This window comes from Rana temporaria, chromosome 4 (assembly GCF_905171775.1).
Source record: "Rana temporaria chromosome 4, aRanTem1.1, whole genome shotgun sequence".
In the NCBI taxonomy this organism is placed as follows: Eukaryota; Metazoa; Chordata; class Amphibia; order Anura; family Ranidae; genus Rana; species Rana temporaria.
The window spans coordinates 319,641,281-319,654,860 of NC_053492.1; the positions used below are offsets into that span (position 1 = coordinate 319,641,281).

The following is a 13,580-nucleotide window of genomic DNA, read 5'->3' on the forward strand; positions in this document are numbered from 1 at the left end:
CCCATGGAAAGCCACTTCCCTGGGGGCACCTGTGCGTGCTTGCTCCCATTGACACAGACAGTGGGACTCGGGCCCCGCCCCCACAATTCTGTGTCACAGGATTTGATTGACAGTAGTGGGAGCCAATAGCTCCTGCTACTATCAATCTGTCCAATAAGGAGAGACACAGTGGCTAGAGCCGCTCCACTTGTGGATCAGATCTTGCTCAGATAAGGAAAAGTGTGGGGGGGGGGGGGGGGGGAGCTGCAACACAGCAACACAGAAGGTTTTACAACCACTTTAATACTTGATACAAAATCTTTTGTTGATAATGACAGCTTCAAGACACCTCCTGTATAGAGAACTAGTGGCATGCATTGCTCAGGTGTGATTTTGACCCAATCTTCCACACAAAAAGTCTTATGCCACGTACACACAATAATTTTTCAGCATGAAAAAAAAACCTACGTTTTTCGGCATGTAGAAAAAACAAAGTTTTTCCAACTCATCATTAAAATGACATTGCCCACACACCATCGTTTTTTAAAAAATGCTCTAGCAAAGCGCGGTGACGTACAACACTTACGACGGCACTATAAAGGGGAAGTTCCATGCGGATGACGCCACCCTTGGGCTGCTTTAGCTGATTCCGTGTTAGTAAAAGACGATTTGCGCTTTTCTGTCTGTTACAGCGTGATGAATGTGCTTACTCCATTACGAATGGTAGTTTTACCAGAACGAGCGCTTCCCGTCTCATAACTTGCTTCTAAGCATGCGCTGGTTTTTAACGTCATTTTAGCCCACATACGATCATTTTTTACAACCCGAAAAACTACATAGTTTAAAAACGATGTTAAAAAAAGCAGCATGTTCGAATATTTTTTTTTTGTCATTTTTCAGAACCCGAAAATGATGTGAAGCCCACACACAATCATTTTAAATTACATTTTTTAAAAACAACATTTTTTTCATGCCGAAAAATGATCGTGTGTACGCGGCATCAGAATCATGAAGGTTCCATGGGCCTTTTCTATGAACTCTGATCTTTAGTTCTTTCCATAGATTTTCTAGTCAGGTGATTGGCTGGGACATTCTAGCAACTTTATTTTCTTTCTTTGAAAATCAATTGAGAATTTCCTTGGCTTTGTGTTTGGAATCATTGTCTTGCTGAAATGTCCACCCTCGTTTTATTTTCATCAATCCTGGTAAATGGCAACAGATTTTTTATCAAGATGATCTGTACATTTTTCCATTCATCCTTCCTTCAATGACATGAATTTTGCCAGTACCGACCGTATGGTGAAAAACAGCCCCACACCATGATCTTCCCACCTTCCAAACTTTACTGTTGGTATGGTGTTTTTGGGGTGATGTGCAGTGCCATTTGACCCTCCAAACATGTGGTGTATTATGGCATCCAAAGAGTTCAATTTTGGTCTCATCTGACCAGATTATATTCTCCCAGTATTTTACAGGCTTGTCTAAATGTTGTGCAACAAACTTTAAACAAGCTTTAACAATGCTTTTTCTTCAGCAATGGAGTCTTGCGTTATGAGCGTGCATACAGGACATGACGGTTGAGTGCATGCCTTATTTTTATTTTTTTTAAACAATTGTACCTGCTAATTCCAGGTCTTTCTAAAGCTCTCCACAAATGGTCCTTGGCTCTTGGACAACTCTTCTGATAATTATTTTTACTCTGTCAGAATTTGTCCGTTTTATGGTGAAATGAAGTTCTTTCCACTTCTGGATTATGGCCCCATCAGTGCTTACTGGAACATTCAGAAGTTAGAAATCCTTCTGTAACCAATCCCCATCAGTATGTTTTGCAACAGTGAAGTTGTGAAGGCCTGAAAGTTATTTTCTTTTACCCATCATTAGAATTTTCTTGTGTGACACCTTGGTAATGAGACACCTTTTTATAGGTCATCAGTTGAGACTGAACCAGCTGATATTAATTGCACTGAAAAGGGGCAAGATTGCTTTCTGATAACTGATATATTCATCTGGTGTTTTGGCTTTCCATTTCCTTTTTGCACCTCCCTTTCTTCATCTGTTCAATACTCTTTCCCTGTTTCATTCCATTTCTTTACACATAACTTAATTTTGTGACTTATTTGTTTTGGTTTCTTTGTATATATGCATTGCATGGGTTATTATCGACATGTGGTGAAAATTTCATGTCAATAGAACTTTCAGAATTATATTTACCTAGAAAAATGGCGATGTGTTCAATATTTATTTTACTCGCTGTATGTGCTTTGCTCAAATTCTATGATTCATCGCTTCTTTGTCTGTCTTTTTCCTGCTCCCTCATGTGCATACACTGTGCGTGTGGGGGAGAGAGAGAGAGACATCTCTTTTTTTTTTTTTTTTTTTTTTTTATAGTGTACACTTGCCTAATACTTTCTTGTCTTAGGTCCCTGGATCAATAATGAGATTGTTCAGAGCATAGAAAGGGAGCTAAACGACTTATTCAATCAGATGATGGAGCGTTGTAGCTGTGAAGAATTTAATACCGTTCTACAATCTACACTTCAAGGACTAGAAGTTTACAACCTGTGGGAAAACAACAATAAGGTTAACATTTTTCCTATCTTAAGTGGTAAATTTAAAGCTAAATTTTTTTTTTGCAGGCAGTTAACATTTCATGATCATTGCTCATTGATGCCCTAGATGGCCAGGCCAAGCATCTGCATGTGTCATTTAACCTGACAATAACTTTATGCCTAATTTAAATATTTAAATAATCTGAGTGCGTTTTTAAAGGACATGTGGGGCTTTTATTTGGTGCAGTATTTCAATAAAACGATACAGGGGAGCAATTTTGTGGGTGTGAAGGGCTTAAACATCTGGGTTGAAAAAACAAAGGCAAATTGGTATCCTTTCTCTTAGATGGCATACAATTGGCAGTTTGGGAGCTTTTCATAACGTTTTCTACCACAACATTGTCACAAATGGTAAATCATTTTCCACTCGGTAATCAAAATTGCATTTAGTCCTACTGTGCATTTTTTCACTACAATGTGTATTGTTTGGTTTCTAGCACCTTGCATTGCACAGAGAGAAGTTTTTATGATGAAACATCTTAGGTGGACAAACCAGATATCTCTTAAAATAGATGACAGTATTACAAGACTTAAAAGTACATTCCTGTTCTCCATTGACACTTGTGTATGTGTCAACTGGGTCAGGAGACACAGCACTAATACCCAGAAAAGATGTTCTAAACCCCTTCTCACTCTACAACTTTGGTTGATGTCTCTGTCCTCGTCATAGAGAGAACCCACCACTTCTGTCCTTATATCACTCTATCGCAAGGACAGCATGTGAGCATAACCTTGGGAGATGGGGGACCCGGACACCAAACAAATACATGGCAGGTCACGTAGATTGTCCACCTGCCTCAGTGTAGTTCTTTTCCATCTCTCTGCTCCTGAAGTAGACATGGAAAAGTCTTCTAAGCCTGATTCTCCAGCCACCCTCAAGTTTGGGAGTAAGAAGTCTGCTAAAACCTCAGAGGTGCTCCCCCACTTTTATAAGTGAGGGGGCATTTGCTAATCCCTGTAGGCCCTTGGCCCCTTCTCTAGATGAGAGATTTATAGCAGCAAAAGCAAGAATGAAGCCGCTCTTCTGAAAACCCAGATTCAAAGGAGAAGTACAGCCAAAGAAGCTTTGGCTGTACGTCTCCTTTAAATTGGGTTTTTAGATGTTCGGGCCTGCACTCCTGTAACCTGTTTTCAGCTGACAGCAGGCTGAGGTCACAGAGCTGATCCAGGCTGGGGAAAGATCGCGACCATATGGTCAGGATCCACCCAGATACCTGGACAGACAGCTGGATCAGACTAATTTGTCAGACAACTTGACCCTCTTACCTAGAAATTAAGGCCTGAGAGTAAATAAACCATCATCCTACAGTATCCCAATAGATCACCCAAACTTTAGAGGGACAAGATGGAGGCCCACAAACAAACCAAACTGGCCCCTTTCCCCTGCAGTGCCTCCATGTGGGCAGAAATACATATTTCTACTGTTTTGAGAAGTACAGTGTTACTTGAATTGTATTCCAGGGTTTGAACAAAAAGTTTCAAAAATCTTCCAAAAATCTTTCATAAAGGTCTTCATGTTATATAGGTTAAATATAAAGTGCAGCCCTATGAATGTGCAAAAAAGCAAGTAAAGTGTCAGTGTAACACTATAGATTTGTCAAATGTGCAGGGATAGTAATTACACCTGTATAAACATAAACGTGTGTATATACATAATATAGTGCAAATGTGCCAACAGGAACAAATCTTGAAGTGATTGTAAAGCTTTGTGTTTAAAAAAACTAAATAAATAACAAACATGTCCATACTTACCTCCACTTTGCAGTTCGTTTTGCACAAAGTGGCCCCATCCTCCTCTTCTGGCGACCCTATCTAGACATGTGCATTCGTTTTTCATCCGAATGCATTTTCGTCCGAATTTCAGGTATTTTCGTAAAGCGCAGAATACGAAAACCAAAAAGATCAGACATAAACAAATGCTTTATTTTCGTTTTTCGTTGCGAACAACCGTTCGATATAGATAGGAGGATGTTTAAATGTTAGCCGCCCATTCGATTTGGACCGCCTTGCGCCGCACGAATTTACGATACACCGCCGCAAGTTTCAGTAAGTGCTTGTGGATCGGGCACTAAAACTGGAAACTTGCGGCGGTGTAAAGTAAACGGCTTACGTTACACCCGGCACTAATGTACCTGAATTTGTTTAAATGTAATCTTCCCCAGCTCTCTCCACTCTATGATTAAGCACAGTCAATTGATATGCGTCTGTGGGGAGGAGTATGAGTGAACGGTGCTGTGAATTAATGAATTGATTGGTGGAATGTTCATCTCTCCTCTCGGGATCTGTGGAAAAACCGAGCCATCGGCTATGTTTGGTGGCTCGGGTTCTCAGTGCAGAGACGGCGGGGGACAGATGCCCTGCAATCCCTCATAGGCAAGTATGATCAAAAAAACATACTTCTCTTTTAATTATTACATTGTTATACCCCTTGTAGGGGAATCAGGACTCAATGCAGGGGACACACTCACAGTTTCTTTAGGAAAACAATTATGTTTAATCACAGGACATTCCCAAACAGAGAAAAGCATCTTGCCATCAAATCAACAAAATAAACTTCTGCTCTACCGAGCCTTACTGTGTCCCGTAGTCTGAACAGTCCCTTGGTTTTTAGTAAGTGTCCTTACAAATTGCAAAAACTTGTATCCAAAGTCAGGAAATAAGCAGCCATGCTCATCAATTGCCCCTCACATGGAGGACACACACACTCTCTGAGAGCGAGGGCGTTAATAAAGACCGCAAATAAATCATTAAACTGCGGTCCACGGACCTTGGGAGTCTGTCCACCCAGAGCTCTATCAGACCCCCCAATAAAACCAGCCCCTGAACGGGCATTACCAATACAGGATAAAGAACTATCTTTCTTTGCCCTGAAGTCTTTGCTGGGTATCATCCCAGATTGCAAATCTAAAGCCCTTGTACTCCGATCAGTCCATCGATGAGAACGGACTGAAGGGACCGTTTCATTGGTTAACAGATGAAGCTGACTGATGGTCTGATGTGCCTACACCATCAGTTAAAAAAAACGATCGAGTCCAATGCGGTGACGTAAAACACGACGACGTGCTGAGAAAAATTAAGTTCCAGTGCTTCCAAGCAGAATCCATGGAGAAACATACATCCCATCAATTATTTTTCCTGTCATTTTAACCTATTTCACAGGCACCCCAACTACATATCCCCCCTCCTCCGCCCGCTCAAACTCAGGGGGTGAGCACCTTGGGCAAACAGACTGTAAACTCTGGGAGAGGGCATCAGCGTTAGCTTGTTGGCTACCTGGTCTATGTTCTACTAAAAATTTTAAATTCTGTAAAGCCAAGAACCATCTGGTAACTTGCATGTTTCTCCTTATTTGAGCCATCCTAGACATTCCCATTCTACAATGGCGTATCTTTTTTCAGCAGGGGTAAAGTTTCTGCTTAAGAACTCTATGGGGTGTTCCTCCCCATTCAGCACTTGGGACAACACTGCACCTAACCCCACTTCTGAAGCATCCATCTGCACTACAAATTCTTGTGTGGTAATCCAGGGTGATTAAGACAGGGATATTACACATGGGCTGTCTTTAGGTTCTGGAGCGCTTTCTCAGCTTCTGGGGACCAAGTTACCACTGAGGACTTCCCCCCCCCCCCCCCCCCCCTTGGTAAGATCCGTAAGGGGAGCGGTCAATGTAGCAAAATTGGGGACAAACCTTCTGTAGTAGCCTACAAACCCCAAAAAAGCCCTGACCTGTTTTTTTTTTTTTTTTTTTTTTATTCATGGGTCTTGGCCAGCTTTGGATTGCCTGGATATTTGTCACTTGGGGTTTTACTATCCTCCTGCCAATAATGTACCCTAAATACCGGGCCTCCTCTAATCCCACAGCACACTTTTTAGGATTGGCTGTCAGACCCTCACAACGGAGGGCGTTAATAACAGCCTGCACTTTAGGTAAGTGTCTCTCCCAGTCTGCGCTAAAAATTACTGCGTCATCTAAATACGCAGATGCATAGGCTTGGTGGGGTTTAAGGATGCGATCCAGCATCCACTGAAAGTGGCTGGGGCCCCATGTAGGCCAAATGGCATCCTCTTATACTGCCAGAGCCCCCCTCGGGAGTGGAAAATGCTGTCTTCTCTTTTGCACATTCTGTAAGAGGTATTTGCCAATACTCCTTCGTAAGGAAGGATGTATCGAGCATGTCCTTGACACTCAATTAACTCATCTACCCTGGGCATTGGGTAAGCGTTACATTTTGACACCTCATTTAACTTTCGGAAATCATTACAAATTTGGATGCTTCCATCCAGCTTGGGAATAAGGATGATTGGACTACACCACTCACTGTGGGATTCTTCTATTACATCAAGATCCAACATCCTCCTTATTTCCTCTGAGACTACTTGGAATTGAGCTTCTGGGATGCAATAAGATTTTAAGTTAACTTTCACCCCTGGCTCGGTCACAGTATCATGCTTTATTACTGAAGTTACCTCTGGAAGATCCCTATTTCTTAGCAGAAATTCATTGGTCTCTTGTTTTTGGCTTATGGACAGGGCCTCAGCGATCTCTATACCAGGCATGGTAGAAGGACCTGCGGTAGTCATCGCCAAGGGTGCTTGGACAATAAGGGATTCTCTGTCTTTCCAGGGCTTCAATAGATTGACATGGTAGATTTGGTAGGGCTTCCTTTTGCCCGGCTGATGTACTCTATAGTTAACTTCCCCCACCTGTTCTACAACCTCGTATGGCCCTTGCTATTTCGCCTCTGTCACCGGGGTTAAAGGTTCGGACCCTGGCTGAACGGTTATAGACTCTAGCCTGAGCCTGTTGCAAGTGGGACTTAACAATGGGCATGACTTTTCCAATCCAGTCTTGCATTGAGCAATGTGTTCCACTACACTTTTGAGTGGGGTTGCCTCTTGTTCCCAGGTCTCTTTTGCTATATCTAATAGGCCCCTCGGGTGTCAATTTCTATTACATCAAAATCCAACATCTTCTTTATTTCCTATGAGACTACTTGGCGTTGAGCTTCTGGGATTCATCCCTGGCTCGGTCACAACATTGTGCTTTATTACTGAAGTTGCCTCTGGAAGATCAGAGAAGAACTCCCTATTTCTTAGCAGAAATTCCTTGGTCTTTTGTTTTTAGCTTACGGACAGGGCCTCAGCAATCTCTACACCAGGCATGGTAGAAGGACCTGCGGACCAACATTAACCACTTGACAACTGGGCACTTAAACACCCTTAATAACCAGACCAATTTTCAGCTTTCGGTGCTCTCACGTTTTGAATGACAATAACTCAGTCATACAACACTGTAACCAAATGAAACTTTTGTCCTTTTTTTCCCACAAATAGAGCTTTCTTTTGGTGGTATTTGATCACCTCTGCGTTTTTTTTCCGCTATTAATAAAAAAAGAACGAAAATTTTATAAAAAAATTAATTTTTATTCATTTCTATCATATCATTTTGTAAAAAAGTAATTTTTCCTCATACATTTGGCCTAAAATGCATACTGCTACATATTTTTGGTAAAAAAATAAAAAAAAATGGATATTATTTAGTCTGGGTGAAAGTTATAGGGTCTACAAGCTATGGTACCAATTTCTGAAAATTTAACAATTTGATCACACCTGAAGTACTGACAGCTTCTCTCATTTCTTGAGACCCTAACAAGCCAATAAAGTACAAATACTCCCCAAATGACCCCTTTTTGGAAAGTAGACATTCCAAGGTAGTTAGTAAGAGTCATAGTTAGTTTTTTGAAGTTGTCATTTGTTCCCACAATTCTTTGCAAAATTAAGATTTTTTTTTTTCATACCAATATTGTCATTATAACAGGTTATTTCTCTCACATGGCATGTAGATTCCACAAATGACACCCCAAAATATATTCTGCTGCTCCTCCTGAGTATGGCGATACCACATGTGTGAGACTTTTACACAGCGTGGCCACATACAGAGGCCCAACACCGAAGTAGCAACTTCAAGCATTCTAGGAGCATAAATTACACATCTAATCTCTCAACCACCTATTACACTTTTGAAGGCCCTGGAGCACCAGGACAATGGGAAACGCCCACAAAGTGACCCCATTTTGGAAAGCTAACACCCCAACATATAATCTATGAGGCATAATGAGTCTTTTGAACAGTTAATTTTTTTGCAGATGTTTTTGGAAAATGTGGAAAAAAAATGAAAACGCATTTTTTCTTACACAAAGTTGTCCATTTATAGATATTTCCAACACATAGCATGTACATAGCAAAAATTACACCCCAAAATATATTCTGCTGCTCCTCCTGAGTATGGCGATACCACATGTGTGAGACTTTTACACAGCCTGGCCACATAGAGACCCAACATCCAAGAAGCACCATCAGGTGTTGTAGGGGACACAAATTACACATCCAAGTTTCCTGACAATCTATCACATTTTGAAGGCCCTTCATATTTCTAACACAGCATGTACATTCCAAGAGTTACACCCTAAAAATACATTCTGCTGAGATAATGGGTACAAAAAAAAAGGATTACCTGTGTTTTTAGTAGTGCAATTGTCCACAGGAGGAGAGCCCTTGATCCAGGCAGCAGGCAGGGACGTGGTCAGCGACAATGAATGGAATTGTCCAGGCAGCAGGCAGGAATATTGTTTCATAGTCGGGTACATAGCCAGCTTGCCAAAATATTGGTCCTGGTAGTAAGGCCAGGAAAGACATGGGGACAGGGGGTACAGGCTTCTCCACCCAAATCTCTTTGAAGCCTCCGGGCAACCAGACCCTAATCTGGGAATGAGAAAACTAAAAAAATGTGTTTTTTCATCAGAAAAAACAATTCTGGAGCCCCTCACATGTGTGAGACCCCTGTGTTCCCACTAGCATAGCAGGGTAAAAGATCAATCCAAGGGGCAGGCAAAAAACGTGGTCAAACAGTCCAGAGTCAATTCCAGAGCAGGCAGAGGTAGGTACAGTTAAGCGTTAGGCAGAAGCGTGGTCGTATAACAAGAGCCAGGGTCAGTTCCAGAGAAAGCAGAGGTATTTTTAGCATTAGGCAAAATCGTGGTCGTATAACAGTCCAGGGTCGGTTCCAGAGAAGGCAGAGGTATGTAGAGTGCAGTGGCATAAGGGGTGTGGAGGAAAAATGACAGGGAATTTGAATTCTTGTGTTACCTAAGTAATTTCAGTAGTGTGGTATCGCGGGAAACATGCACACTAAACAGGAGGCCATGGTTTGGGAGGGACAATCGGGACAATAAACTGTTGTGTCTCTTCTGACTCCTCCTCTGGCGCACACCCGGCATTTCTTCCTGACGGGCTGGCACCTGTTCGACGGGGGGGGATTTTGTTCAGGAAAGTGCCGTTCGTGAAGTCTGCTCACGCAATCAGTGCAAAGAATGTCTGGTGGCATTTCAGGGGAACAAAAGGGCGGTGATAACGTCTTCTTGGTAGAGTAGATATGGAACGGGATTCTGTGTTGCTTTTTTGTAGATAACATAAGAGTTATAGAAGACCAAACTGAAAAAGTAATGGACACTTTTTGTACCGAATGACGGGATTTTCTGGAGGGAAGATGGGGTTCTAATCATCTGGTCATTGAAGTCTACGCCACCCATAAATTGTATTCGTAGACACAAGATGGTTTCTGCACTGGGCCGCTCTTTTGGGGGCTTCCACGTAGATGACTTGACAGCCAATAGCTCCTGGTTCCCGTAAAGACGTCGTCTCTCTCGTCTTTAGCTTCTGATTCAACAATTTTTGGGGGGAAGCCCTTTCTGTTTATTCTTACTGTGCCACATGCTGGGGTGTCTCTCCGGTAAAGATTTCTAAACAGGGGCAAGCTGGTATAAAAATTGTCACACGTAAAGGTGTTATCCCTTTCCAAGGAGCGGGTAGATAAGCTCCCAGACGACTTTTCCACTTGTTCCGATGTATTCGGGGCATTCGGGGGGATGTAGTTGGGAGCCTTCCCTTCGAATACAATGAGGAGTAGATGTACCCCGTGTCTCGGTCCACACAGTTGGTACATCTTCACCCCAATATCGGGCCCTTTTGCTGGGGATGAATTGTTTGATGCCCAGCCTGCCGTGGAATTTCACAAGGGACTCGGTCTATGATATATTTTTGTTGAGGGGTATATAACTGGGGGAATTTTTCAGATTTTTTTTTTAGAAGTGGCCGAATTTTAAATAATTTGTCAAAAGCAGGGTCATTTCGGGTAGGGCACTGGGTGTTGTCATTAAGTGGAGGAATCATAGAATAATAAAGTATCAGGATCTGGGCATACGGGATGAGAAGACTGGCATGTTGGTTGGATGGGCTTTGGTAGACCAATAGGAGTACCCTTTGTTTTTTTTTTTTGAGAGACCCATATTGAAGGTCAGGCCTAAGAATATTTTAAACTCCTCTACGGTCAGGTCTCTCCACACAAAGGGGCGGGCATTAGCTGGAATCGGGGTTGCTTACAATAAATTGCTGAGCGTAGAGGTTGCACTGGGCCACAATAGATGACAATAATTCTTCTGTAAAAACTAAATGAAAAAAATCAATCATGTCAAAATTATCGGTGTTCACCTGTACACTTGGTTGGGCGGTGAAAGGGGGGATACTTGATGCTCCAGAATTCGAAGGCAGCCACAGGGGGTTTTGAAGGCCATAGGGAAGGCTGGCATGGCCCCTATCCCTTTGGGGCAGAGAGGACACCCTACTGGTGCCTGACCTTTGTTGCACTGCTTGCGGGGTGGACGGCACTGCTCGCGAGGTGGACGGCACTGCTCGCGAGGTGGACGGCACTGCACTAGTAGTAGGCTGCTCCACGCCAGAACGCCTTCTTTTAACGGGCACAGGTTCCTCCTCTGAATCCGTATCAGACCCGCTTCCTGTTACGGGCTCATAGGCCGAATCGGTATCGGACAGAGACTCCTCGCAGCTGTCATCAGACGCCCATAGTTTCTGGAAGGCCTGCTCGGTGGTAAAAAAAATGTTTGCCATACTGGTGGCTAGTGAGGCTGGACTGCAGAACACTGGTGGGCACTGGTGGCACTGCAGTGGCGCAGGTGTAACTGACGGGCAAATGTGGCACTGGTGTGGCTCTGGTTGCACTGCTGTGGCTCTGGGGTCACTGATTAGCAGGCGGCACTGGTGGGCACAGGCGTCACTGCAGTGGTGCAGGTGGAACTGGTGGGGCACAGGCAGCACTGGTGGGGTGCAGATGAGCACTGATGGGCACAGGATGGCACTGATGGGCACAGGTGGCACTGATGGGCACAGGCGGCACTGATGAGGCACAGGCGGCACTGGTGTGGCTCAGATGACACTGGGTGCGGCACTGGTTTGGTACAGGCGGCACTCGTGGCACAGGCGGGCACTCGTGGGCACAGGCGGCACTCGTGGGCACAGGCGGCACTCGTGGGCACAGGCGGCCTCGTGGGCACAGGCGGCACTCGTGGGCACAGGCGGCACTCGTGGGCACAGGCGGGCACTGATTGGCACAGGTGGCACTGATGTGGCAGTGTTGTGGCACTGGTGTGCACTGGTGTAGCACAGATGGCACTAGTGGGGCACAGATGGCACTGCCTGGGGTACAGATGGCACTGCTGGGGCACAGATGGGGGAACAGATGGGGCACTGCTGGGCACTGCTGGCACTTACTTTTCTTCACTAAAATCTCTCTCCCCTTCTCTCACGCTGCAAACGGTTTGTGAGGAGAGGATAGAGATGACCTGCAGGTGACCCAGCCGCAGGATTTGTTTACAATTGTGATCGCGCCGTCATTGGACGGCGCGATCACGTGGTAAGGAGCCGCTTCCATTGGCTCCTTACCGCGATTGCTGTTGCTGCGGGCCCCGTGGACCCGGCGATCGCGTGTGCGCGCCCGCTCGGGTGCGCACAACTCACTCTCTGGGAGGACGTACATTGACGCCCTCCTAGAGTTAAGGAACCGTCCTGTAGCCGTATTTTGGCTATAGGGCGGTTACTAAGTGGTTAAAGGTGAACTGATATAAAAATAATTCTGGTCAATTGAGAAAGGATGAATGATGTTGGATCCAGGCAGACTGAACACCTACAAAGACTGCAGATTAGATACCTGAATTTAAAGTGTGTTTTTTTTTTTATACAAAGTCTTCACAAATTCTCTCTAGCGATTGCTACATCTTGTTACGAGAGACTTGGCACCAAAAGGTGTACAATTCAAGTTCATAACAAGAGGATTGGCAAGAGACACTGTAAGCTATGAAGCAAAGCAACCATGTTTTTTTTTGTGTGTAATGTTAATAAATTTAAACATGTTTACTGATGTTAGGATTTGAACTTTGAATACAGCTTTAAATGCCTCTAGCTGGGATGTTAATTGCCCTTGCTCACATTTCTCTCCCTCTGGGTAACCAGCTATTATGCCGCGTACAGACGGTCGTTTTTTGTGATGAAAAAAAAAACGACGTTTAAATCATGAAATAAAACGACGTTTTTGAAACATCATTTTCAAAGACGAAGTTGCCTACACACCATCGTTTTTTCACAATGCTCTAGCAAAGCGAGGTTACGTTTCACCACTTTTTTCCATTGAAGCTTGCTTCATAACTAGCTTCTGGGCATGCGCGGGTGTAAAAACGTCGTTTTAAACATAGTTTTTTGCTACACACGGTCAATTTCTGTGAAGTAAAAAACGACATTTTGAAAAACGACACAAAAAATTCAAGCATGTTCGAATTTTTTTTTGTCGTTTTTTTTTTAAGACCTAAAACGACGTTTTGTCCACACACTATCATTTTAAATGACTTTTTTTAAAACGTCGTTTTTTTTCATCACAAACAACGACCGTCTGTATGCGGGGAAGTGGGGAAGATACTTTTGTAGGTGTCCGAAATGCTTGATATACAAATGTCTTGAGAGAGGGTTGGCCTAGTGTTTTTAAATACTTATGAAAGCTTAAACAAATTGGTGAAACGGGACCCAATGAATTGATGGCAGATTACATTTTTGGTAATCTGTTCACCTGAAATAAAAATTCTAATTTGA

General features: G+C 43.5%; 1 protein-coding gene across 1 annotated transcript in view; it reads left to right on the top strand.

Moving 5' to 3' along the window:
- The window catches only part of URB2 (URB2 ribosome biogenesis homolog), a 154,942-nt gene that overhangs the window by 74,565 nt on the left and 66,797 nt on the right, over nucleotides 1-13,580 (top strand). The window contains 1 exon segment of the mRNA XM_040350681.1: nucleotides 2,399-2,559. Coding sequence (XP_040206615.1) covers nucleotides 2,399-2,559 — 161 coding nt within the window.